Here is a 26,856-nt window from a genome sequence, read left to right on the forward strand (position 1 = left end):
AATCCAAAATAGGGATGGGGAGATTGCTCAAGTGGTAATAGCATATGTGCATGGCCCTGGGTTTGGTACCTTACACTCTGTGCCCCCCAGAATTACCAGGTATCACCCCAGGCTCCCAAGGCTCTGCTGAAGATGGCCTCTATTTTTTAAAGAGTAGGCCAAAATGTTTGTTTTGATTCTTTCATAATAGGAGGGATTTTCCTCTAAAATGTTGGTTTTTGTGTATTTGCCATTACCATCTTGATTCAGGGCTGGGAGGATTCTATGAGGGCCTTCCTGCAGCTGGGTTTGTTCATACAGACCGGGGGTCTATGAAAGCTGTACTGTAAGTGGCTCTACAAGGCCACTCAGTGCCAAGGTCAGATCCAAGGCTGCCACTCGGCTGCCACTCAGCCCCACCCCTGGCCAATTTCTGTATGTAGGACTGTAGCACTGTCATTTTGTTGTTCATCGATATGCTCAAGCAGGCACCAGTAACGTCTCCATTGTGAGACTTGTTATTGTTTTTGGCATATTGAATATGCCACAGGTAGCTTGCCAGGCTCTGCGGTGCAGGTGGGATACTCTCGGTAGCTTGCCGGGCTCTCCGAGAGGGACGGAGGAATCAAACCCGGGTCAGCCAGGTGCAAGGCACATGTCCTACGCACTGTGCTATTGCTCCAGTCCTGTATAGTTTTAAAAATTGTTGACATAGTGTGTAGAGATAAGTGTCACTGAGAATTCTTTCCCACTGACATGTCCTTTTCCTCAGTAGTCAGCAGGATGCCACGTCAGTCAGAGGTGAGACCTTGGAATCATGTGCTGTAGATTCCCCTCCACCAGACATCGATGTGGGAGCCTTGTGTGCGCTCAGCCTTGCTGAGGGTAGTTCTACAGAAAAAAGAACTGTGGATGTAGAAAGTAAAACTCTGTAAGTATTCTACGTGGTAGTTTAATAAATGGTGGTACCACTGCTTTGAGGCATGTTAACAATATTATAATGTAGATTCTTTACGTTATTAATTAGGAGTGTGATATCAAGGGTTTTTTTTATGATTTTTTAAAATTCTTTAATTGGTGAATCACCATGAGGGTACAGATACAGATTTACACATTTTTGAGCTTGTTTTTCCCTCACACAATGTTCGCAAACCCATCCCTCCACCAGTGCCCATTCTCCACCACCAATAAACCCAGTATCCCACCCACCCCCCAATCCCATCTCCCCCCCACCCCACCCTGCCTCTGTGGCAGGGTATTCCCTTTTGATCTCTCTCTCCAATTGGTTGTTGTGGTTTGCAATAGGGGTATTGAGTGGCCATTGTGTTCAGATTCTAGTCTGCTTTCAGCACGCATCTCCCTTCCCGTGCAGGATCTCCAACCACTTTTTACCTGGTGTACCTCAAGGTTTTTTTTTTTAAATGTAGGAGTACTGCTATTTATTCAGCCATTGATTAAGCTGATTGAGTTGGGCATGAACTCCACATTATTTTTTTAAAGAAAAAATTTTTTTATTTGGATCTGAGAGATAGCCCATTACAAAGCAGTTCATAATTGGGTTTCAATCTACAATGATCCAGTACCCACCGCTCCACCATTGTCCCCCATTTCCCCACCACCAATGTCCCCTGTTTCCCTGCCATCATCCCTCAGTGTCCCCCCCCACACCACTGCCAGCCTCCCTCTGTGGGAGGCACTTTCCTTCTTGCTCTCTCCCTCTCTCTCTCTCTCCTTTTCGTTTTGTACATTATGGTTTGCAATACAGGTGCTAAGAGGTCATGGTGTTTGTTCAGGGCATTTGGTATTTTTAAAGGGATGGTAAGACTGGAGTAGCTTTTCAGTTGGGTGGCAACTTTGGGGTGTGGATGTGACTGCTGAGGCTTCCAGAAGTATAGGGAGGTGGGGGCAGGTAGCCCATCCCGACCCCGAGAAAGCCTGGAGATTTCAGTCACAAAACCCACATACCAGAATTTTCAACAGATTTTATCTTGCTGAGGTCTGTCCTGAGACAGTGGAGTCAGGCTGGAGGTATATTGGCAATTTTGGATTGTGGAAGCAAGCAGCTGCTTGGGGCTCTGCTTGGGTGGGCATAGACCAACCTACCCTCCTACCATATACCCCGGTCTGTTCAGCCACGTGCGGGTCTGAGATTAACCGCGGCTTTTGATCTCTTTTGAGATTTTTTCTATGGGTCTCTGAAATAAGGCCAATAAATGAGCTTGTATAGCTGAGCCAGAGGTGGTTTGTGGGAGTGGCTCCCACATACCTAAATTTTGGCCATTTAATTTCTTGGTAAACTTGGTTCTAAGTTGTTGGGGTCTGACCAAAGGCATAGCGGCAATTTTGGGGTCTCAGGAAGCCTGAAGGCACCCTCAGGCTGCTGAAGGGTTTTTTTTTTTAATTACGATTTCATTACAGAAAGATTCTCTTTCATATCTGATGTGTAATAATGATGATGTTTAGGTACCAGAGTGATAGTATAGCAGATACGGCGTTCACCTAGCATGTGGCCACCCTGAATTCCATTTCTGGCACCCTGCATGGTCCCCTGAGCCTGCCAGGATTTATCCCTGAGTGCAGAGTCAGGAGGAATCCCTGAGCACTGCCAGGTGTGGCTCAAAAACCAAATAAAAAAAATACTGACATTTTAGCAAAGGGGAGTAACAAAATGAATTTCTTTCTTTCTTTCTTTCTTTCTTTCTTTCTTTCTTTCTTTCTTTCTTTCTTTCTTTCTTTCTTTCTTTCTTTCTTTCTTTCTTTCTTTCTTTCTCTCTTTCTCTCTTTTAATTTTTGCCACACTTGTCATGGTACCATGGTGTCATGGTACTGCTGGGAAGATTGAACCCCTGGGCTCTTGTGCAAGATGTTTGTTCAGTCCTCTGTGCTACCCATTTAGCCCTGTGAAATGATTTGAAGCCTAAATATTTGCTCTTAGAGGTAGATTGTACTATAACTTAGTTTGAGTTCTTTTATGCTATTATTCTCAGTAGTAAATTCAATATTTGTGACTTTAAGGGGATGATTATTTTTTTCTAGTATGTTGATAGTTACTATTATCTTTAAACAAACAGAATAAAGGCAGTACAGGAATGTCCTTCTCAAGAAATATCTCAAAATATTTGATTTTTTTTATTCTCGTATGGGCTTTAAAAGTGATGATTTTACAAATTCTTATTTACTTTGAATAAAGCATGTTTATATAGAAAATCAGACTTTCAGAGCAATAATACAGCAGGTAGGGCACTTGCCTTGCATGTGGCTGACCCAGGTTCAATCTCTAAGCACCACCAGGGGTGCTGTCAGGGGTCAAATCAAGGGCCTCACAAATACAGAACATGTGCTCTGTCACTGAACCATATCCTTGTCCACAGAATCCAGCTATGGGGACATGTACTCTTACGATGCTGGTGAGAATTTTAACTAGCTGTCTGTAGTTACACTAATTTAAATTTTCACCAGCACTGAAAGAGTACCTATCTCTGTTACCAACAAATGGAGCTGTTACACTTTTGAATTTTGTGATCACATTTCTGAAATATTTTTGCTATTATGGCTTGTGAACTTTTAATCAAATTTTAGAAAGACTTTTTCCATCTCAGAGTTCTAAGGGAAATAAATCGTCTCTGTTGTCTTCACAGTTTCATTTCTGCCACTGGTTTATTTGGGATAGATAATACAGTTTAAGGATTGTAGATTATTTTATTTCATTTTGTTTTTGTTTTTTAGGCCACACGTAGTGTTGCTAAGGGGTAACCAGTGGTGGTGCTCAGAGGACCTAGGGTCCCAGGGATTGAACGTGGTTGGCCACATGCAAGGCAAACCCCCTACCTGCTGTACTATCTCTCTGGCCCAATTTCATTTTATTTTCATCATCATTTAATATTCTTAAGTATTTTATTTTGGGTTAGTGAGATAAGTTATTTTATTTTGAGCCAAAATATTTTATTTTGGGGAGCACATGCTTTGCATGCAGGAGGCCTGGGTTTGTTCCCTGGCTTTGCACCATCTTTTGAAGACCACTAGGAATGATCTCTGAACTTTGAACTGGCAGTAGTTATTGAGCACTCTGAGTGTGACCCTACAGTAGAAAAAAAAGTTAGTTTTCATTTTTCTATATTTGCTTTTTGGGTCACACCCAGCAATACTCGGGTTATTGCTGGCTCACCATTCAGAAACTACTCCTGGTAGTGCTAGGGGGACTATATGGAATGTGGGGAATTGAACTTGGGTCCAATTGCACTAACAGGTGCAAGGCAAAAGCCCTAGCTGCTGTACTGTTGCTCCAGCCCAAAGAAGTTAACTTTTATTTCATCTTAACACTCACTGTTTTGAAATGCTACCTTTATTGTATAATACATCATGGGTATTTTGTAGTCTTCTTCATTTTCTCTTGTGCTATCTTTGCCCATATTTCAGTATAACTCTTGATTATTTATGTTTAAGACTGGGCCTACTTCTGGCTTTGTGCTCAAGGATCACTCCTCAAGGGTTCTGGGAACCTTATGGAGTGCTGGGGTCAAACTCCAGGAGACCGTGTGCAAGGCAAGTGCCCTACCTGCTGTCGGGTGCTCCAGCTCCAGCTTAGGATTTTTTAAACACCTGATTGAACAAGCTAAGTTATCTCCTCACCACACACTCTTCTTTACCAATTTTCTTTGTTATTGTAAGTTTAAAGATGTTTTTAACTGTCTCTGAATGTTTATATATATTATATTGTAGTGCCAGGAATTGAATTCATGAATAGGTTTTTAAAAATTTTAAATGAAGATATCTGTATATTAAAATAATGTTAATTTTTTTAGGGAAGCTGATCAAGTAGAAAATGTTAAACCCAAAGTGAGAGGACGACTCCAGAGACCTAAACCCAATTTATCAAGGGCAGTTGGGAAGAAACCAGTTCTTACACAAAGCAAAACACTTGCAGAGAGCAAGAGTTTGCATCCAGAAACTTCCGTTGAAAAGGTATGGAATAAGATGCTTTATGGAAATTTATATTACTTTCCCCCTGAGTAACTAGGAATAAGAATATCTTAAGTTGCATTTAGGCAAAGGTTTTTGTAGTGTTTTTATTTGGTCATTAAAATTATTTTTAGACTTCCTGTGGGATCCTGAGCCTTGCCATCAATACTGGATGAGCCAGGCCAGATGGTTCGGTACTCAGTGACACAGTGTGACTGGTGCCTGGCAGTGTTTGGGGCACCACTGGTGCAGGGATGGAATTCAAGGTTTCATGTATGCAAGCCACGTGCTCCTGCCCTTTCAGCTGCTTCTTCGTTTCCTATTGTGTTAGCCTAAATTTATTGTTTCTCACTTAGGGTTTCTTGGGGTTAGTTGATCTTTGGTTATCTGAGGTTGTTAATATCAAATTACCTACTAATAACTTCTCTAATTGTGGATATTTAGATTTTTTATTTAAAATATTTTTGTAATTAGGACTTTGCTAGGAAAATAGGTAGTGAGTAAAATTTTGGAGGTGATAGGATTAATGGAGCAGAGGATTTTGAGTACTTTTCTGGTTCCAGTTTTGCATGATTGAACTGACAGTCAAAAAGGGTAACCATTTGGGGGCTGGAGTGAATAGCATAGCGGGTAGGGCGTTTGCCTTGCACATGGCCGACCCGGGTTCAAATCCAAGCATCCCATATGGTCCCCTGAGCACCGCCAGGAGTAATTCCTGAGTGCAGAGCCAGGAGTAACCCCTGTGCATCGCCAGGGGTGACCCAAAACCCAAAAAAAAAAAAAAAAAAAAAAAAGAAGGGTAACCATTTTTTTATTGTTGTGGAGGCCCACCTGACACATGCTTTGCTATTTACCATATCAGCCTAAAAAATGAATCTATTACTAAGAGCCAGAAAGAAAGTTTTCAGTTTCTTTATATCTTTGATAACTTTTTTATTTGCTTTTGATAATGTACTATTTATTTAATTGTAATATTATTATTATTTTTGGTTTTGGGGCCACACCCAGCAGTGTTCAGGGTTTACTCCTGGCTATGCACTCAGGGATCACTGCTGGCAGTGCTTAGGGTACCATATTGCTTACAGTGCTACTGTCTGTGTAAGGCAAATGCCCTCCTCACTGTACTTTTGCCCTGGCCCTGATAAAGTACTTTTTAAAAGTGCCTGTTTAGGGCTGGATTGATAGCACAGCAGGTAGGGTGTTTGCCTTGCACGTGGCCAACCTGGGTTTGATTCTCAGCATCCCATATGGTCCCCGAACACCACCAGGAGTAATTGCTGAGTGCATGAGCCAGGAGTAACCCCTGTGCGTCGCCGGGTGTGACCCAAAAGCGAAAGGAAAAAAAAAATGTCCCTGTTTATTTTTTCCTATTTAAGTGAGGTACCTTATTACACGTGGGCAGGATATTCTCAATAGCTCGTCGGGCTGAGGAATCGAACCCGGGTCGGCCATGTGCAAGGCAAACACCCTACCTGCTGTGCTATTGCTCCAGCCCCACCTGCACAGCAGAGCCTGGCAAGCTCAATATCTGTGGCATATTTGATATGCCAAAAATAGTAACAAGTCTACAGTGGAGACGTTACTGGTGCCTGCTCAAGCAAATCAATGAACAACAGAACGACGGTGTTATAGTACCTTATTATGTGATAGTTATAATCTTGTATGATTATAGTTTAATCATAAATTATTACATTATTTAAATTCAAAAAAATTGGTAGGGCCAGGAATAGTACAGGGGGTAGGTAAGAGACTTGCCTTGCATGTGACATTTCTCTGCCATGATTGTTGTTCAAATCGTTGGTACATTTTTTGGGAGGTGATTGTCGGGACAGGGGCACATCTTGTGGTGCTCATAGCTTACAGGGATCACTCTTGGCACTGCTCAAAGGACCACATCCAAACTGGGGTCAAGCAAGTGCCTTAACCCCTGTACTGTCACTCCAGTCTTCATGAAAATAAAGCTCTTAATTCATATTAGCAAAAGGTTTTCTGGAAAAGGTATATCAATTAAAAAAAACTTTTATTGATTGAGGTTCTATGATTTACAGTATTGTTAGTGATGGTGTCCTTCGCACATAATTCCAGCACCACACCCCTCACCAGCATACCCAAGGCTAATACCAATTTGTACTTCTGTCAGTAACGTATGAGATGTTTTATAATATTTTTATCTGAATTTAGAATTAAGACACTTCTTTTTTTTTTTTTTTTTTGCTTTTTGGGTCACACCCAGTGATGCTCAGGGGCTACTCCTGGCTTTGCACTCAGGAATTACTCCTGGCAGTGCTGGGGGGACCATATGGGATGCCGGGGATCGAACCCGGGTCGGCCGCGTGCAAGGCAAACGCCCTACCCGCTGTGCTATCGCTCCGGCCCCTAAGACACTTCTAAGTAAGAAATACAGAAAAGTTTTACTGTTTTAATATCTATTTTGCTATAAAGTTTGAACTTTTTCATACTAAGTAGAGTAAATGTAAAAATTGAATTCGTAGAGTAACATGGAGAAGGATGAAGTGAATACAGCTGACATTTCTGTAATGGAGAATACAACAGAGGTGAAGGATGCAGATGCTGAGGCTGTATCTAAGTAAGTATTTAGAAAGTAATAAAAATAGTAACTTTTTGGGATAATTGTAATTTGCTTTTATCTGATAATGTCTCAATTTTATTTTCAGATAATGTGCATACATAGTTCTTGTGTGGGTTTTTGTGTGTGTGTGTATGTGTGTGTGTGGTGCCAGAGTTTGAGTCTGGGGCCTCATACATGTGAAGCATGCATGTCTGGCACCACATTTCCATTTTCTACTATGAAAGTTGTTGAAATATTTAAATAATGTACTTAGTGATTTGGGCTGGAGCGATAGCACAGTGGTTAGGCGTTCACCTTTCACGCGGCCGACCCGAGTTCTATTCCTCCGCCCCTCTCGGAGAGCCTGGCAAGCTACTGAGAGTATCAAGCCCGCGTGGCAGAGCCTGGCAAGCTACCCATGCGTATTGGATATGCCAAAAACAGTAACAATAAGCCTCTCAATGAGAGACGTTACTGGTGCCCGCTCGAACAAATCGATGAGCAACGGGATGACAGTGACAGTGACAGTGACTTAATGATTAATATTATAGAAGTAAATGATGGTATGGATCCATTGAGTTAGCAGTTACATTTCTCTAATTTCCTGACAAGACTTTTAACAAAAGCTCGTTAAATAAATTGTAGATTAAAGTTTTATGTTTCTGGTTAATTTCATTAAGATTAAAGGGGCTTCAAAAGGGAACTTTAGTTTTGGATAAACTTCTAGAATAGTCCTTTCTCCAATATGATTCTGGACCTATGGATTCTGGGTGGTACCTGAGGTACCATTTTTGCCATAACCTATCTTCTATTTCCTGAACACATAAATTCATAATAGTAACCTAGTAAGGAATAGTATATGCTTTTCAGGTATAGATTTTTCTAATATTATAATGAAAGTTTCTCACAGCAGAGCCTGTCAAGCTCTTCGTGGCGTATTCGATATGCCAAATACAGTAGCAGTAATGGGTCACATTCCCCTTACCCTGAAAGAGCCTCCAATACTGCTCCGTTTGGAAGGTCGAGTAAGGAGAGGCTGCTAAAATCTCAGGGCTGGGACTAATGGAGACATTACTGGCGCGTGCTCGACCAAATCGATGAACAATGAATGGGATGACAGTAATACAATGATATAGTAATAATGAAAGTTCAGTTAAAAGTTGCTCTTTTTGGGGCTGGAGTGATAGAACAGCAGGTACGGCGTTTGCCTTGCATGCGTCCTACCCGGGTTCGATTCCCAGCATCCCATAATGTTCCCGAGAACTGCCAGGGGTAATTCCTGAGTGCAAAGCCAGAAGTAACAGCTGAACATCACTGAGTGTTACCCAAAAAGCCAAAAAAAGAAAAGTTGCTCTTTTTAAAAAAATGACAGTTCCAAGATTATATTTATTATAGTTTCAGAGTAGAGGTAGGAATGTATTTGAAGATGTTCTTGAGGACATTTGAAACTTGCTTCCTGTTCCAAATGGTTTATGGTTTACTTGTACTTTACTGGGATATCAGAGTACTGAACATAAACAATTATGTGGTTTTAATATAAACATTGACTTTATTCTTCTTTAATTTCTGTAGTTCGAGTGAAAAAATTTGTCCGCAGGAAGATGACGAACCAAAGGTTTTCAGACCTGCACGACTATTAAGAGGACGATTGCAAAGGCCGAAGCCAAATATAAGTAAAGCTGCTGAAAGAAAAGAGACTCCAGCGTCACAGGATAAAAATGGGGCTAATGTAGAAAAGAGTGAAATTCAATCCTGTGCTGATAGAAATGTAAGTACTTTGATCCTTTTCGGTTTGTTTTTGTCGTTTAATAAGTACACGACCCTTCTTTTATTCTTCTTTTTAAGCAGTGTCACTATACATCTGTGTACATTTTTATTCCATTCTAAGAGCAGTATTTCTTACCTGGTAGAATTGCTGGTGGGAAAGCTGTGGAACTCACTTATATGGTGGACCCTCTGCTTTCACTCCACCTCCCATTTTGGACTTGTTGTCCTGCAGCGCTCAGTGGGTCTTTGAGTTACCCTTTCCTTTGGAAATTAGCCATGTATGTCTATTTATTAACACTGGCTTGGATAATAAAAATTTAAAAGACATCTACTAAAATATAATTTTGGGAATATGGAGTAAACATTTTAGAATATTTGCATAATAATTAGTTTCTGTGATAAGGATCTACTATGAGATTTAAATTTCCCTTTTATAATTCCCAGGGCTATAATATGATTATAATAATCAGAAGGTGTCAGTGAGATGGGCCCCCTGGGAGAATTCTAGAAATTGAGACTCAAGCAGTTACTTGATTTCTTCTTTGAGTGGAAAAGATGGGGATTTTGAGATGACATAATAAGTGTGGCTTATAAAATTTTCTAAGTAAAAGCATATTAAATAACAAAAAAATTAAATAATATTTACTGATTGTCACTTTGTAAGTTTGAAATATCTGCCATTTTTTTCTATGCAAGTTGAGAAGAATTTAAATGAAATCTCTTATAAATGAATGATGGGTGTTTCATTGTGAAAGCTAAGATTTAAAAATAAAAATAAATTTTTGTTGTTATTAAGACTCCCGAGCAAGTAGATGACAAGTCATGTAAAAATTTTGAATGTGAAAATGTCGTGTCACAACCTGAGAAAAATGATTCTTCTCAGAATATACAATTAGATGACCATGCGGCTCCTAATGAATGTCTGAGGTAAGCATCATCTTATTGTGTATTTAGTTTTTGAACTTTGGATAAAGGTTTGAAATGTTAACCAGATTTTAGAATAAGGGCAGGTAGTTTATTACCATTATATCAGGTTATATGATACTTGAAAATGATACTGCCTTTGAGGAGAGTTTACATCATAGTTTTTATAGTGTTAAATTGGTCTTCATGTTGATTTCTCAGCTAGAAGTTGTTGGAAAAAAGCTGCGTATTGGGGCTAGAGCTATAGCATAGCAGGTAGGGCATTTGCCTTGCCCGTGGCCGACCTGGGTTCGATTTCCAGCATCCCATATTATCTCCCAACCATCGCCAGGAGTAATTCCTGAGTGCAAAGCCAGGAGTAACCCCTGAGCATCGCCCAGTATGACCCAAAAAGCAAAAAAAACAAAAACAAAAACAAAAAAAACCCTGCTTATTGTGATTTCTATGTTGAATTTTCTTTCTTTTTTTTTTTTATATATCTTGAATTTTCATGAGTAGTTTTACCACTGAATATGTACAATCAATTAGATAATTTATGTCCAAAAGTGAAAACGCTACTTAATTTTTTGGTCTGTTTCTTTGAGATTAGATTTATTACATATTTAAGGTTTACCTAAATTTTAAGCAAAACTTTGTTTTGGAAGATGGGTGGCAGGGGACCATGCCTGACTGTACTCAGGGATAACTCTAGACATCTGCATTGCTAGGGGGCCACACCTGACTGTACTCAGGGATAATTCCTGGGACGTGCATTGCCAGGGATTGAGTCCAGGTTCTCAAAAGTCTTTTATTTCCTCATCTACAGTATGTTTTATTTAAAAAATCGGCGGGGGGGGGGTTGGGTCTTACCTGGTGGTGCTCAGGGCTTACTTCTGGTGGTTTTCAGGGAACCATATGGAGTACAAGGTATTAAACCCAGGTTGGCTGCGTGCAAGTTCCCTATCTTCTGTACTATAGCTCTGGCCATAGAGTGTGTGTGTGTGTGTGTGTGTGTGTGTGTGTGTATTTTTTTCTATTAAAAAATATTTTTTTTCTTTTTGAGTCACACCCAGTGATGCTCAGGGGTTTTTCCTGCTTTGCATACAGGTATTACTCCTTATTACTCCTTGCAGTGCTCAGGGGACCATGGGATACCAGGGATTGAACTTGGGTCAGTCGTGTGCAAGGCAAACGCCTTACCCGCTGTACTATTACTCTGGTCCCTCTACTGTATATTTTAAGCTGAGAAATAATTGTTTGTATATGAGTTCTAATCACAGATGCTGTCCTTAAGTTGGTACACAAGTGTATGAGCCATAAGAGAAGGTCTGTTTTGTTTACTAGGTTGTTTCTGCTTTCTTGCACATTGTTTCCTGGCATGTAATTTGTGAATAGAATGTTCATGAACTTCAGGAAATATGAGACATAAATTTTTTACCTAAAAAAATTAAGCTTATTGGGGCCAGAGCGATAGCACAGCGGGTAGGGTGTTTGTCTTGCACGCGGCCGACCCGGGTTCGATCCCTGGCTTCCCATATGGTCCCCCAAGCACCGCCAGGAGTAATTCCTGAGTGCAAAGCCAGGAGTAACCCCTGAGCATAGCTGGGTGTGACCCAAAAAAAAAAAGCAAAAAAAAAATTAAGCTTATCAAAGTTTACTGTCACTTTTTATTTGTTTTTATTTTTGCAGTGCCAGGGGTTGAACCTAGGACCTCATGTGGAGTTACATCCCGGGCCCTAAAGTTCTTTTATTACTTAGTGACTAGCTGAACAATCAGATCTAATCATAAAGTATGTTTTTACCATAAAATCTGAACTGGGGGGGCTGGAGCCATAGTACATCGGGTAGGGCAATTGTAGTTGACCTGGCTTTGATCCTCCATACCTTAACCACTGCCAGTAGTGATACTTGAGCAGAGCCAGGAATAAACCCTGAGTAGAGCCAGGTGTGGCCACAGAGCTGCCCTCTCCAAAAAAATTAAAATATTAAAAATAAGTTTCTTAGGGCTGGAGCAATAGTACAGCGGTTAGGGCCATTGTACAGTTGGTAGGGAAGTTGACTCTCATCTTGCACATGGCTGTCCTAAGTTTGATCCCCAGCAGTTTACATGGTCCTCTGAGCCCTGCTAGGAATGATCCCTGAGCACAGAGCCAGGAGTAAGCTCTGAACACTGCTGAGTATGGGTCCCATGTAATCAGAATTCCTGCCTTTCAGGGAAAAAAGATAAAGGTAAGATAAGGGGCTGGAAGAGAGGACCTAATTCTTACTCATAGGCTGACTCATATCCATATCTATTTAAGATACTGATCAAGTTTGATTATTTAAATGAAGTGCTTTTTTTTTGTTTGTTTTAACTTTTATTTCAGGATGCCTGGGTGAAATAGGAGTAAAGAGGTAACAGATACACATTGATTTAGTATCTAGGACTAGAAATTCTTAACAAGAATTTGTTAAGGATGGTATGAAAATTAGGTAACTCTAATTCATTGCTAATCTAGTTGCTGTTAGATTTTGAAATTTTTTTTTATTTTAAAACTTTATTTAAAAAAATTTCAAAAGATAGCATTTTTCTTTCCTTTATTATTATTTTTTTTTTGCCCAGGGATTTTTGAGTCTTTCTCGCCTTTTTTTTTTTTGTTTTTCACAGTTGTGTATTCCTGGTGTTTTGGTACTAATTTCTTGACCATGTTCTCTTTAGCTGTCAGTTTGGTTTAAAAATTTGACTTTGTGTCTTTTATTTTTTTGTAGTAGTATTCAAGAGGATAGTACATCAAACATATTCAAACAAGTTCCAATTCTAAAGACTCGATTTCAGAAACCAAAGCCAAATATAGGAAGAGGAACTAGAAAAAGAGAAATGTTCTCTAAGGAGGAGGTAGCAGAGGAGATTCTTGCCTCTGAGAAAATGACAGCAGCTTTGAGAGAAATTGCAAGACTGGAAATCTCACCAAGGGAGGAGGTACCCGTGGAGGTTGATAATACTCAAGAAATAAATTCTTGTTTAAAAGAATCTGGAAGAAGAGATATATCTCCCAAGGAGAAGATTGCAGAGACAGTTGACACCACTGAAGAAATGGAAACAGATTTGAAAGAAACTGGAATGGAGATTTCATCAAGTCAGACAGTAGCAGAGGTGACTGAAGTCATCGAGGAAGAAGAGTTAGGTTTCAAAGAAACTGAAGTAGAGATTTCACCAAGTGAATCAGTACCTGAGATGACTGAAATCAATGAGGAAAAAGAGTCACGTTTGAAAGAAACTGGGGTAGAGATTTCACCAAGCAAGACAATATCAGAGATGACTGATGTCATTGAAGAAAAAGAGTCAGATTTGAAAGAAATTGTAGAAGAGATTACACCATATCAGAGGATAGCAGAGATGATAGAAATCACTGAGGAAGAAAAGTCAGATTTGAAAGAAACTGGAGAAGAGATTACACCATGTCAGAGGATAGCAGAGATGATAGAAATCACTGAGGAAAAAGAATCAGATTTGAAAGAAACTGGAGAAGAGATTACACCATGTCAGAGGATAGCAGAGATGATAGAAATCACTGAGGAAAAAGAGTCAGATTTGAAAGAAACTGGAGAAGAGATTACACCATGTCAGAGGATAGCAGAGATGATAGAAATCACTGAGGAAAAAGAGTCAGATTTGAAAGAAACTGGAAAAGAGATTACACCATGTCAGAGGATAGCAGAGGAAATCACTGAGGAAAAAGAGTCAGAGTTGAAAGAAACTACACCAGAGATTAGAGAAGAGATTACACCATGTCAGAGAATAGCAGAGGAAATCACTGAGGAAAAAGAGTCAGATTTGAAAGAAACTGGAGAAGAGACTACACCATGTCAGAGGATTGCAGAGATGATAGAAATCACTGAGGAAAAAGAGTCAGGTTTGAAAGAAACTGGAGAAGAGACTACACCATGTCAGAGGATTGCAGAAATGATAGAAATCACTGAGGAAAAAGAGTCAGATTTGAAAGAAACTGGAGAAGAAATTACACCATATCAAAGGATAGAGATGATTGGAATCACCGAGGAGAAAGAGCTAGATTTGAAAGAAACTGGAGAAATGATTACACCATATCAGACTATAGAAATGGTTGAAATCACTGAGGAAAATGAGTCAGATTTGGAAGAAACTGGAGATGAGATTATACCATATCAGAGGATAGCAGAGATGATAGAATTCTCTGAGGAAAGAGAGACAGATATGAAAGAAATTGAAGAGATCACACCATTTCAGATAGCAGAGATGATAGAAATCACTGAGGAAAGAGAGACAGATATGAAAGAAATTGAAGAGATTACACCATGTCAGAGGATAGCAGAGGAGATTGAAATCACTGAGGAAAGGGAGACAAATTTAGACGAAACTAAAAGAAAAGAAATACCTCCAAATGAAGGAGTCTCAAATGAGGTCAACACAATTGGTGAAGTAGAGACAGATTTGAGGGGAACTGAAAAAGAAATTTCCCTAACGGAAAGGCCACTGGTGGGGATCAGTGCCATAGGGGAAAGGGAGGTTTTTATGAAAGAAACTGGAAAAGGAGATATGTCCTTGATGGAGAAAATACCAGGAAAGGGGACTGGCACTGCGGAAAGGAAGGCAGATTTGAAAGAAACTCAAGAGGACATTTTCTTCATGAAAAGCAGATCAGAAGAAACTGGTGCTGCTGAGGAAATGGTGGCAGATTTAAAACCAGTGAGACCTGTAGATGTTTCTTTAAGGGAAAATAAAACCGAGGAGACTGGTACCTTAAGACAAACTGAGAGAGACCTGACACAGGACAGTTGTGACCGCAGCGCCAGTCCTTCTCTGAATGCCAGTGTATGTATTTCTGTCCTCCAAATTACTTATGATTATCGTCTTGCCCAGCACATTTAAACTCGTAACAGCCTTATGTATTTTCTCTCTCTAAATTTTGTGATAAAACCCTTGAGTAAAATAGCAGTTTTGGTGGAAATAAGGGGTGGTTTGGGTCACATCTGACTGTGCTTAGAATTTTTCCTGGCTCTGCTCAGGGGACCATATGTGGTGCTGGGGATTGAACCCAGGTTAACTGCAGATAAAGCGAGTATCTTACCAGCTGTGTTAGCACTCTGGTCCAAATAGAGTTTTGTGAGTATGAAAGTGTTGCTACTTATAATATCATTTTGGTATATTCTTTTAGAAAAAGAATATAGAAATTATAATAGACTTTTGCAAACTTTTTTTTTTGGCTTTTTGGGTAACACCCGGTGATGCACAGGGGTTACTCCTGGCTCTGCACTCAGGAATTACTCCTGACAGTGCTCATCAGGGGACCATATGGGATGCTAGGAATCGAACCTGGGTTGGCCGAGTGCAAGGCAAATGCCCTACCCGCTGTGCTGTTGCTCCAGCCCCAAATAATTGCATTTCTATATCAGTTTTTGTCTCTTTCTATTTTCATTCATTTAATGTAACTTTTTTTTTTCTTTTTGGGTCACACCTGGCGATGCACGGGGTTACTCCTGGCTCTGCCCTCGGGAATTACTCCTGGCGGCGCTTAGGGGACCATATGGGATGCTGGGAATCGAACCTGGGTCTGCCGTGTGCAAGGCGAACGCCCTACCCGCTGTGCTATCGCTCCAGCCCCATTTAATGTAACTTTAAGTTTCTAGTTACTTGACGTTCATGGTATATAAACTTTTCTTTTCCTTTTGGTTTTTGGGCCACACCAGTGATGCTCAGGGGTTACACTGGGCTCTACATTCAGGAATTGTTCCTGGCAATGCATGGGGAACCATTTGGGCTGCCAGGGATCAAACCTGGGTCGGCCATGTGCATGGCAAGTGCCCCAACCTCTGTATTAGAGCTATCTCCGGTCCTCTGTATTAGAACATTTCAATGTTCTAGTATTTTTTGATAGGTTTTGTTTTTGTGTGTGTGTGTATGTGTATGTGTGTGTGGTGGTTTGGAAAAATGATGATGTTCAGCATAAAAGTAAGAGTTACCAGGACTAGGAGATGGGTCCCAGGGCTGGAGTGTTGACTCTTTATGTGGAGTGCAGTATTCTGTCTCCAAGATCACATGATCTCTAGAGCATTGCTGGATATTGTACCCCCAAAACAAATCACAGCTGACATGTAAAAAGAGGAAGGAGTTACCTAAATTTGTGTTTTAAGGAGTTACCTTAATTTAGGATTCGTAAATTAAGTTTGGTTAAAAATCTTTATTTAAAATTTCAAAGCAAAACAGCTTTTAAAAAAATATGTTTAGAATAAAGAGTTTTTTCTGGGCTGGAGCGATAGTACATTGAGTAGAGCATTTGCCTTGCATGCAGCCAACCCGGGTTCGATTCTCAGCATCCCATAGAGTCCCCCGAGCACCACCAGGAGTAATTCCTGAGTGCAGAGCCAGGAGTAACCCCTGAGCATTGCTGTGTGCAACCCAAAAAGCAGGAAAAAAAAAGGGTTTTTTTTTTTGGATATATATGAAATGCTTAAGGAATCTTGTATATGTGCTGATTTACTTTAATTATTTCTCCAGAACATTAGCAGTGAACTTCTTCCCATGGTACAAACTTCTGTAGAAGTAAAAACAAGTTCTGAAATGGAAATGTCAAGTTCAGTGCACTCTTTGCAAATTTTGGACTACAGTATAATAGAAGATCAAGGGATGCACTCTACAGATATTCAAGAGCAGTTTTCAGATGTTAATATAAGGTAAAGTGCATAGGTCTGTATAACCTTTAAGAAAAAGAATATGGGTCCGGAGAGATAGCTTAGTGGGCCGAGTGCATACTTCATATGCAGGAGGCCTGGGTTCAATCCCAGCGTCACATTGTCCCCTAAGCTCCTTCAAAGGTGACCCTGAGCATGGAGCCAAGAGTAGCCTCCTATATCCCTGGGTGTAGCACAAGAACTAAAAGTTAAAGAAAAGACATATGAAATAAATTGCAGCTTATATTTACTTATGTTTACCTAGTTACTAGGTAACATGAAATGTATATATTGTAATGTTAGGAGTTCTAAGAACCTTTCGTTAATTGACAGTTATGATTTTCAATATGATACCATGATTTTCAATACTATAAAACCTACTTTTGAGTTGCTGGAGTGATAGTACAGTGTGTAAGCACTTGCCTTGCACATGGCTGACCCGGATTCCATACCCAGCATCCTATATGGTCCCCTGAGCACTGTCAGGAGTGATTTCTGAGTCAGGAGTAACTCCTGAGTACACCCAGGTATGGCCCCCAAAACAAAACAAAAAAGCTAGTTTTGAAAGACTGGGGGAGAATTGAGTCATTTTGACAGCTGATAGAATTTTTAACATGCAGAACTGTGTGTATCACATGCTCATGGTTAATATGGGTATGACACAGTTGTACTTTGTGCAAAAATGATAGGATCTCTGGATTGTACAGCTTATGTGTTTCAGTATCTGTCAAATATTCGGAGCTGTTTTCCTGTTAGAATGTTCACTCCTAGCCTTTAAATTGGTGCCCTGTCTCCATTCCCTTTGCCCCTTCAGTTCATTCTAAAGCCTGATAATCTTTGTTCCAAAAGCACATCGCTTCCTGAAGAGCAGAAGCCAGCTGAAGTTAAGCCGGCACCTTTTGTGAGGAGCCGATTTAAAAGACCAAAACCAAACTTGGCAAGAGCAGCTTTGAAAAGAGAGACCCTGGCAGCAAAAACACCTGTTCCTGGGAAGAAATTGGAAACTGCTAGAACAGAGGGTGTAGTGCTGGCACAGAGCACGGTCCTGTCTGAGCAGCAGGTGAGCAATGGACAAGCTCCAGAGTGTGTGGTCAAACTGATGTCAAACTCACAGAAGATTCCTCATGCCTTTTCCTCTGTGTGAAACGTGGCTCGAAGCACACGTCATTGACAGTGGGCGAGTATGTCATGGGGAGAGATTGAGGTGGCCTGGGCTCACCTTCGGATTTTGCCCTCCGCTCTGTGACCAGTGCCAAATGTTGCAGTTTCTTCATTGGAAGAATGGGGATTAGATATTCTCTTTGTTTTGGGGGAGACGGGGGAAATGTCTGGTTTTTGGCATTGGGGCCACACCTGGGGCAAGCTCGGGGTCTGCTCCCAGCTCTCTGCTCTGCAGTGGCTCCTGGCATGCTGTGCCTGGGGTGAAACTTGGTGGGAAACCTGCTCGGCAGGTCAGAATAGAAAAATTCGTCTTCTTTTAAATGGTTCTGTACTGTTACATTATAAAGAAATCATCAGTATTTTATTCAGTCTCTTACTAACAGAAATGTCAGTTTCTTACTTTGTTGGGGAGTTATTATACTACTATGATTAATATCTTTGTATATGATGATATACTCATTTGAGTATTTTAATAAATTAAATTACTCACTGTTGATATGCTGAGGATTTAAATTTTTGAGGGAGATCATCCTGTTATCTACGAAGATGATCCTAGTTTGTTCTGCTAGTAAGATGAGAGTTGCTGTTTCAGCACCCTGTTACCAAGCCTTGATGAAAATACCTTTTGTCTGCCTTCTAGGATGTGGCTCCTCTCACGACATCAGGAGAGAAAGACGAGTCATGTCCCAGGGAGGGGGCCGATGGGGCACTGCCTGGCATGCACCCTGAGCGGGATCTTGTGCCGACAAGTTCTGGTGGATCTAAAGAGGAGGCTGAGTCTGCGCCAACCTGGGAAGAGGATGTCGCTGTTTCCCTGGGGTAAGCAGGACAGTATTTGAAATTTGAAAGTGAGAGTGCTTTAACATATTTCTTTCTTACTAAAATATATTTATGTTATTTGGGGGCTGGAGAGACAGCACAGTGGAGAAGGTGCTTGACTTGTACACGGCCAACCTGGCTTCCATCCCCAGTACCCCAAACAGCTCCCTGAGTCCCACCAGGAGTGATCCCTGAGCACAGAGCCTGGAGTAAACCCTGAGCACTGCTGGGTGTGGCCTGTACCTCTCCCCACCTCCCCCAAGAGACATATTTTATGTATTTTAAAAGCAACTCTTAAGAACACTTGGTTTATTTAATACACACAATGGATTGCCTAAATTAGAAAGTGAGATCAAGTTTAACACATCCCAATGCCTATCTGCTTAAATTTATTATTAGCTAAAGATTATATACAGAACTCTGCATTAGTATATGTATTTCCTGTTTCAAAATTGTGACAGAATACATATTAAAATAAACCTCACTGTTAAACTGGGCTTGTTGTTGAGGTGGGACTGTACTTGGGGCTGATGCACCTGTGCTGCATGACCCATCAAGCAGGATGGTTCAGTGCAAGGGCCTTGTGGGCTGGCGACCACCAGGGCACCCCATCAGTGCTTGGGGTTCTCCAGGGTTATAGCTGTTGGTGTATGGAGGAGCCATGTGGTACTGGGGATAGAACTGGGGTCCCACACATGTAAAGCACACATCCCTGCCCTCTGTACTAGCTACCTATCGTCTTGGTTTTTGGGGTGTATATTTTGTGGACTCTGCAGCACGGCCACCATCCATCTGCAGAACTTTTCGTTTCTCAGGCAGAAACCGTCTACCTATTTAACCATAATTTCTCATATATCTTTTTTTGTTGTTTGCTTTTGGGCCATCTCTGGCAGTGCTTAGGGCATACTCGTGGCTCTTTGCTTAGGGGTCACTCCTGGCAGAAATTGGGGGACCAGATGGGATGCCAAGGATTGAACCCAGGTCAGGTTGCCTGCAAATCAAACACCCTGCCCGCTATATTAATTCTCTGATCCCAGTTTCCCATCCCTCCTTCCCTCTAGTTCCTGGCTGTGCTTTCTGTCTCTGGATGTCTCTGTCCCTCTTACACACTGCTGACACAGTGTTTCATTACCTTTTGGGAATAGAAATTGCTGTTTTCTTTTGTAAAGTGAGATCTATTTATTATCACAAAATAATTTAAGTTTCAACACTCAAACGTTTTTCTAGTGCTAGTAATACGGCCTTGCACATACGAGTCTTGGGTTTAGGGCATCAAAAAAGGAAAATGGGGGCTGAAGAGATAGCACAGCGGGTAGGGCGTTTGCCTTGCACACGGCCGACCCGGGTTCAAATCCCAGCATCCCATATGGTCCCCTGAGCACGGCCAGGGGTGAGTGCAGAGCCAGGAGTAACCCCTGTGCATCGCCAGGTGTGACCCAAAAAGAAAAAAAAAAAAAAAAAAAAAAAAAAAAGGAAAATGACAGCTTTAACTTATTAGAGACGACTTTTTTTTTTTAAAGCTATCACTTTTTTATAGCGCACTCTCTTTTCCTTGTCTCTTTCTAGAACTCAGAGTACAAACAGTTTGCAACAAGAGATAAAGGAAAACACAACTCAAAGTGCTGTTCCAGTGAGGGGCCGGCTTCAGAGACCCAGACCAAACCTCAGAAAGGCTGGGCAGAGGCAGGTAGCAGCAGGAGTTGAAGCCAGAGGTGGGACACTTGAGGATCGAAGAACAACATTACAAAAAGAGGAAGCAGAAAAGAAATTGCTAGATGCGGTGAGTTATTACTGTATTTTATATACATATATATTAAATTGGGGCTGGAGCGATAGCACAGCGGTTGGACTTTCGCCTTTCACGCGGCCAACCTGAGTTTGATTCCTCCACCCCTCTCGGAGAGCCCGGCAAGCTACTGAGAGTATGGAGTCCTCTCGGCAGAGCCTGGCAAGCTACCCATGCGTATTGGATATGCCAAAAACAGTAACAATAAGTCTCTCAATGAGAGATATTACTGGTGCCCGCTTGAACAAATCAATGAGCAACGGGATTACAGACAGATATATTAAATTGAGTTCTTCTGTGCATGTTGGAATATCAAAAGATAACTCTGAATTGACTTAGCATCTGTATTTATTCTTGGTGCTTTCCGGCTGTCATTGTTTTCCATTTAATGGATTAAGTTGCATTGCCTGTGATGGAGCCTGGCTCCTCTCCACGTAAGGCAAAGCGGGGGCTGCAGCTCTACTGCTGAGCTGTCCCCTACCCTCCCATGCCTCAACCCCAGCTGTGGATATTTATTTTTTTCTTTTTGGGTCACACCCGGCGATGCATAGGGCTTACTCCTGGTTCATGCTCTCAGTAATTATTCCTGGTGGTCCTTGGGGGATCATATGGGATGCTGGCAATTGAGCCCGGGTCAGCCGCATGCAGGGCAAATGCCCTACCCGCTGTGCTATTGCTCCACCCTACTGACTTTGGGTATTTAGAAGTGAAAATAGATATTTTTTTCTTCCTAAGTTATGAACGCTTTCACTGTGAAAATCTATAGTCAATACAAAATAGCATCACTACCCCTAGTCACTGCATCATAAAATAGACACTGCGGATGTCCAGAGCTAAACCCCCTCTTCTGCTCAGTTGTGGCATTTTTAGTAATAAAACATATTAATGCATGTTGTTCATGTATGTTAACTTGGAACATAGATTTTTTGCTGAATAAGTGACTTTCGACGTCAAGAAATACAGAGATACTCCAGGTTTAGGTGCTGGATTGAATGTCAGGTTAGCCAGTTGCTTATGGATGACTCGATATTAGAAGCAAATCTGATTAATGTAATGCCCATTTTAACTGGTTCTTGGTGTCAGTTCTTTTCTCTAACAAGGGGAAATTTAAACTTAAAGTGACCGACTATTATCAGTGTTTGTAGTCCTCCTCCAAAACACTATTGTTTTTGGTGGGGGGGGGGTTGAATTTCTTTGTATTTTCATTTTTATTATCCACTACCCATTTTTATTATTATAGTTTGGGTAATACACTTCGCTTATGAGTATGTTAATATTTATTGTTTGATGGACTCAGTTGCTTCCCCCCACCCCCCAACCAGCAAAGACTATTTTATGCTAGCAATTAAAAAAAAATTTGTTCTGGGATACACCCAGTAGTGCTCAGGAGTGACCCCTGGTAGTACTCTGGGACCATAGGTGGTGGGCAGGATTCGAACCGGGGTCTGTGGGATACAAGGCAAGTGCCTTAACCCCTATACTAGCTCTCCAACCCCCAAGAAACTTTATTTTTTTAAAAAAAACTTCCTTTTTTGTTCTGGTTTCATAACAGATTTTTGTTTCATTGTCATTTCTAAAGCACTATGTAGACATTACATAGCAATAATTTATTTTGGTTGTTTTGGGCATACCTGATGGTGCTCAGGCCTTATTCCTGACTCTGCGCTCAGGGGTCATTCCTGGCAGGACTTAGGGACCATGTGTGGGATTGAACCAAGGTTGGTCACTGTATGGCAAAGTCTCTCTTCACTGTACTATCTCTCTTGTTCAGAAATGCTGTAATTTTTGGAGTTTTTTCTTTACATTAGGAAATTTAATTTTGTGCTTCAAAGTGTAAGATACTGCAAAGTTATTTTGAATCTTAATTTTAGAAAATGAAATACCTGTCCTAATATTGACTTTTCTTAATTACACATGGAGATCTGTTGTTGAGAAAATATTTGATATGGTTTTGTCCCTCTAGGCAAATTCTCAGCTTGGAATTGAAATTGAAGTTGTATCCTCCAAAATTTCAGAATGCAGAATGAATGATATTTTAGATGAACAGAAAAGGTAAGTATGCTTAATGGGAAAGCATTATGTTTTTGCTATGGATTTCTTCTTTAGATGAGGAGGGTGTTTTCCCGGTAGTGCTCAGGGAGCCATGTGGTTCTGGGGATAGAACCCAGAGCCCCATGTGAGAGGCAAGTGCTGTGGTAGGGGCTAATTTCTGGCTCTACTAGGTATGTTTTAGCAAGGTTGGGTTTTTGCATCATTGATTTCTTTACACCTTAAAATTTTATGAAAGGTTAAAGTAATAACTGCTTTTAAACAAGGCTATTTTAAGTCTAGTTCTGCAACTCTTTTAAAAATTGTATGACGGATGGGGCTGGAGTGATAGCACAGTGGGTAGGGCATTTGCCTTGTAAGTGGCTGACCCAGGTTCGACTCCAAGCATCCCATATGGTCCCCTGAGCACTGCCAGGAGTAATTCCTGAGTGCATGAGCCAGGAATAACCTCTGTGCATCGCTGGGTGTGCCCAAAAAGCAAAAAAAAGAAAAAAAATTTGTATGACTGATGGTCTCTTAAACTATAATTTTTCTAAAAATTGTGGCAAGCACCTTTAGTTTTTTTATTTTAAAACAAACTTTTTGGAAGCTAGGTCCCTAGTCAAGGTGGTAAGGTGCTTGCCTTGCCTGAGGCCGACCCCTGTTCCGTCCCCAACATGGCATGGACCCCACGCACTGCTGGATGTGACCAAACTCACTCCCGCCTCCATCTGAATTTTCTATTGTTTTAAGTTTTTTGTATCGTTAACAATGTATATTCCTCAGCACTGCTGGGCCTGAGTAAGTACCACACCGCCAAACCTGAGCCCTGACCCATCAGGCCTATGTTAATACAGCCAGGAGTGACTTACAGTTCCTGAGGACTTCTTGGGAGTACCCCCCCCAGCCCACCCCATTCAATAACTAGCATTAATATACTAGCTATGACTAATAATACAAGCCTGTGAATATCTACTGTATGTAAAGCTGTATCTTTTTTTAAAAAAATGTATTTGTTTTATTGAATCACCATGTGGAAAGTTACAAAGTTCTCAGGCTTAAGTCTCAGTTATACAATGCTCGAACACCCGTCCCTTCACCAGTGCCCATATTCCACCACCAAAAACCCCAGTATACCTCCCACCCCCCCACTACCCCACCCCTGCCTGCGTAGCTGATAAATTTCACTTAATTTTCTCTTTACCTTGATTACATTCCGTATTTCAACACAAAACTCATTATTGTTGTTGGAGTTCCACCCAAAAAAAAACAGCCCTACTGACAAGGAAGCATTTGATAATTAGTTTTCCATTGCTGAGAATGAAGAGATATGATTTAGGATTTCTGTATTTTAGTATTTTAGTAATTAAGTCCAGGGAGCTTTATGTTAGAAATTGCATCATTTCCCTTCCTAAGGCAGCATGGGGCAATGGCTTAGTTCACAGTCTAGAGACATGGCTGCAAGCAGTTGCTGGGACCAAAAGTAGTCTAGCTGACCTCCGGATCGTGGTCGATTAGCATAAAGCTGTATCTTAAGGTAGTAAAAGTGATATTTAGATTTTCTTTTTGAGGGGCCAAACCTGGTGGTGCTATGGGGCTGTATGAGGCATATTGCTTGGGATTCACTTCTCATAGTGGTTGGGGACCAGGCGCTACTGGAAGATTGAGTGAACCTGGGCCTCTCATAAGCAAAGCATGCACACTAGCTCTTTGAGCTTTATTATTTTAAATTTTTTGGGTTTGTTTATAGACCACACTCCGCGATGTTCATGACTTCCCATGAGCACCCTAATCACTATACTAGTCTTGCTGACTGGTAAACTTTTTTCTAAGCTAACAGTCATATTATGGACAGATTGACTATAACTTTAAGCCTGTCTACTCTCAAGTCCGAAGCACCAAGACTGTTTTGACCATTGTATGTTTATGCTTCAGAACTCAGTTGAGAGCATTTGTTTACATGGGGCTGAGTAATGATTACTGAGCACAGAGTCAGGAGTGATCCCAGAGCACTACGTGGTGCAGTTCTGCCAAACCACCTTCCTCCCAAAGAAAGCATGAAATAGAATTTATTTGATATGCCACTGTGAAATCCATCTTCAACTGTATTGACGTTTAAAAAATTCACTTGTGGGCTAAAGAAATGGTACAGCGGATAGGGCTCTTGCCTTGCACATGCCCAATCTAGGTTCGATTGCTGGCATCCCATGTGGCACCCCGAGCACCACCAGGAATAATTCCTGGAGTAACCCCTGCGCATCACTGGGTGTGACCCCCCCCACCCCAAAAGTGTGGTGGGCTGAAGAGAGAGAACAATTGGCAGGGTGCCATACTTGCATGTGGCCAACCCAGATTCAATCTCTGGCACCCCAAAGGGTCCCTCAAGCATTTGCAGGAGTGATCTGTGAGTGCAGAGCCAGGAGTGATCCTGAGCATAGGCAGATGTGACCCCAAAAACAGAACATTCAGTGGTGTATATGAAAGCTAAAGTAGAATATCTTACACATGAGCATCGGTGAACGAAAATGAAAAATGATTGATAATCTTGTAGAATGTTTCCCTAGGCTATACGGAAAATGAAGTTATGAAAGCTTATATGTTCTTCCTTTCGTGTTTATTGTGTGCGGTTTCATTTTCTGTGTTTGGTTTTATTGTCTTGCTATAGATATATATTCCCTTTGATCATAAAATTGTTTATGCCCACAGTGTTTAATAGCTGTTAGGTAGCAAGAAGTTCTGATTTTGTTTTCAACGAAATTTATATTTCATTCCAGTCACGAGCATAAAGCACATGTTCCTAGTCCAGCACCGTTGGTAAGAAGGCAGTTCCAAAAGGTTAAGCCAAATCTGGGACGAGCACATGGCAAGAGAGAGGAGCGCTGTCCAGGAAAAGGCAGGGCTGGTCAGAGCCAGGCGAGGGAGCCAGTAGAGAATTGGCTGCAGCAAGGAAATTCTGACACCCAGCTGCTTGAAAAAGTAAGTGTGAAAGAAGAGTTTTCATTACTGGATTCTGTTTTGTCAGGATGAGGAAGGAGACTATTTAAAAAAAGGTATAGTGTTCCCTTTTGTTATATAACCTTTTTACGATGGTTGTGGTTGTGTGACATTCAGTATTTATAAACAGAGTAGAGATGTGTTGTGTGTGTACGTATATGTGTGTATGTACACTTTCAGCTTTAATCAAATAAAGCAAGTCATTAAACAGACTTCTCATGCAACGTGTTTCTTCTTTGCTTTTAAGGACAAGTTTGAGCTTCAGACTTCTCACGAGATTTCAGCAAGAAAGGATGGTGTAGTAGGTTCCACAGAGCCTGGTTTGACCAGGAAAGGTGCTCAGTCAGAAGTTAGGCCATCAGCGAGTATTGGAGAAAGAACTGTAGGGGATAATCCTGTGTCTTCCATTATTAAAGAGCAGCATCTCAATAAACCACCCAGGTAATGTTTTATATAATAAATATTTTTAGCTTTTAGAATAGGAAATATAATTTACTGCTTATACATATCATACTCTAACTTATTGCTTGAGTGGAAAAGATCACTAATTGCTGGTTTTCTACAGATAATTGCACAGGATGAAATTGTAGAGAACAATATTGCTGTATAATCTTCAAATTTACTAAGAGGCTACATATCAATTATTGCAATAACTGAAACCAAAAGACAGTTACATGCTTTGATAGAGATATTAAGTGTTCCTAAAATAGCAATCGTAGAATATAAATGTATCAGCTTTATCTCTTACTGAACAGTATTCCATGCCAAATATTTATTTGGGGAGAGGGGAATTGGGCCGTACCCAGCAATGCTCTGGCAGTCTCAGGGAACCACGTATGGTGCTGGGGATTGAAATGGGATTGAGCACATGCAAGGCAAACTTACCTTAACCCCTGTACTCTGTTCTTCAGTACTGGTACCCAAGTTTGGGGACCATCTCTGTCCCCAAAACATGTTTTGCCACACCTCACAAAGCTCAGGGGTTCCTCTTGGCTCTGCATGCAGGGATCACTCCTGGCAATGCTGGGAGGACCATGTGGAATGCTGGAGATCGATCCTGGGCCAGCTATGTGCAAGGCAAAAACACCCTCCTACCTCTCTGGCCCCCAAAATAAATATTTTAGAAAGATGATTGAGAACTAAATAATGATACTAATTTGTATGTGGTCATAAATACAAGTGAAACTTATATTTGTATGTGTAC

General features: G+C 41.0%; 1 protein-coding gene across 5 annotated transcripts in view; it reads left to right on the forward strand.

Annotated features, from left to right (window-relative positions):
* BDP1 (B double prime 1, subunit of RNA polymerase III transcription initiation factor IIIB) overlaps positions 1-26,856 on the forward strand; it is an 83,014-nt gene that overhangs the window by 25,170 nt on the left and 30,988 nt on the right. For 3 of the 5 annotated variants that reach the window (XR_008629395.1, XR_008629393.1, XM_055133985.1), the window contains exons 12-24: positions 752-910; positions 4,782-4,941; positions 7,431-7,525; positions 9,080-9,275; positions 10,071-10,201; positions 12,926-15,008; positions 16,692-16,867; positions 17,714-17,924; positions 18,666-18,844; positions 20,411-20,624; positions 22,594-22,682; positions 25,433-25,634; positions 25,900-26,093. Coding sequence is in view for 3 of the 5 variants with exons in the window: in XM_055133985.1 (XP_054989960.1) it covers positions 752-910; positions 4,782-4,941; positions 7,431-7,525; positions 9,080-9,275; positions 10,071-10,201; positions 12,926-15,008; positions 16,692-16,867; positions 17,714-17,924; positions 18,666-18,844; positions 20,411-20,624; positions 22,594-22,682; positions 25,433-25,634; positions 25,900-26,093 (4,089 nt within the window). In the remaining 2 variants the exon portion in view is untranslated. The remainder of the gene's footprint in view (positions 1-751; positions 911-4,781; positions 4,942-7,430; positions 7,526-9,079; positions 9,276-10,070; positions 10,202-12,925; positions 15,009-16,691; positions 16,868-17,713; positions 17,925-18,665; positions 18,845-20,410; positions 20,625-22,593; positions 22,683-25,432; positions 25,635-25,899; positions 26,094-26,856) is intronic. The other 2 variants (XM_055133996.1, XM_055134003.1) reach the window with 2 other exon arrangements.

This window comes from Sorex araneus, chromosome 1 (assembly GCF_027595985.1).
Source record: "Sorex araneus isolate mSorAra2 chromosome 1, mSorAra2.pri, whole genome shotgun sequence".
Lineage (NCBI taxonomy): Eukaryota > Metazoa > Chordata > Mammalia > Eulipotyphla > Soricidae > Sorex > Sorex araneus.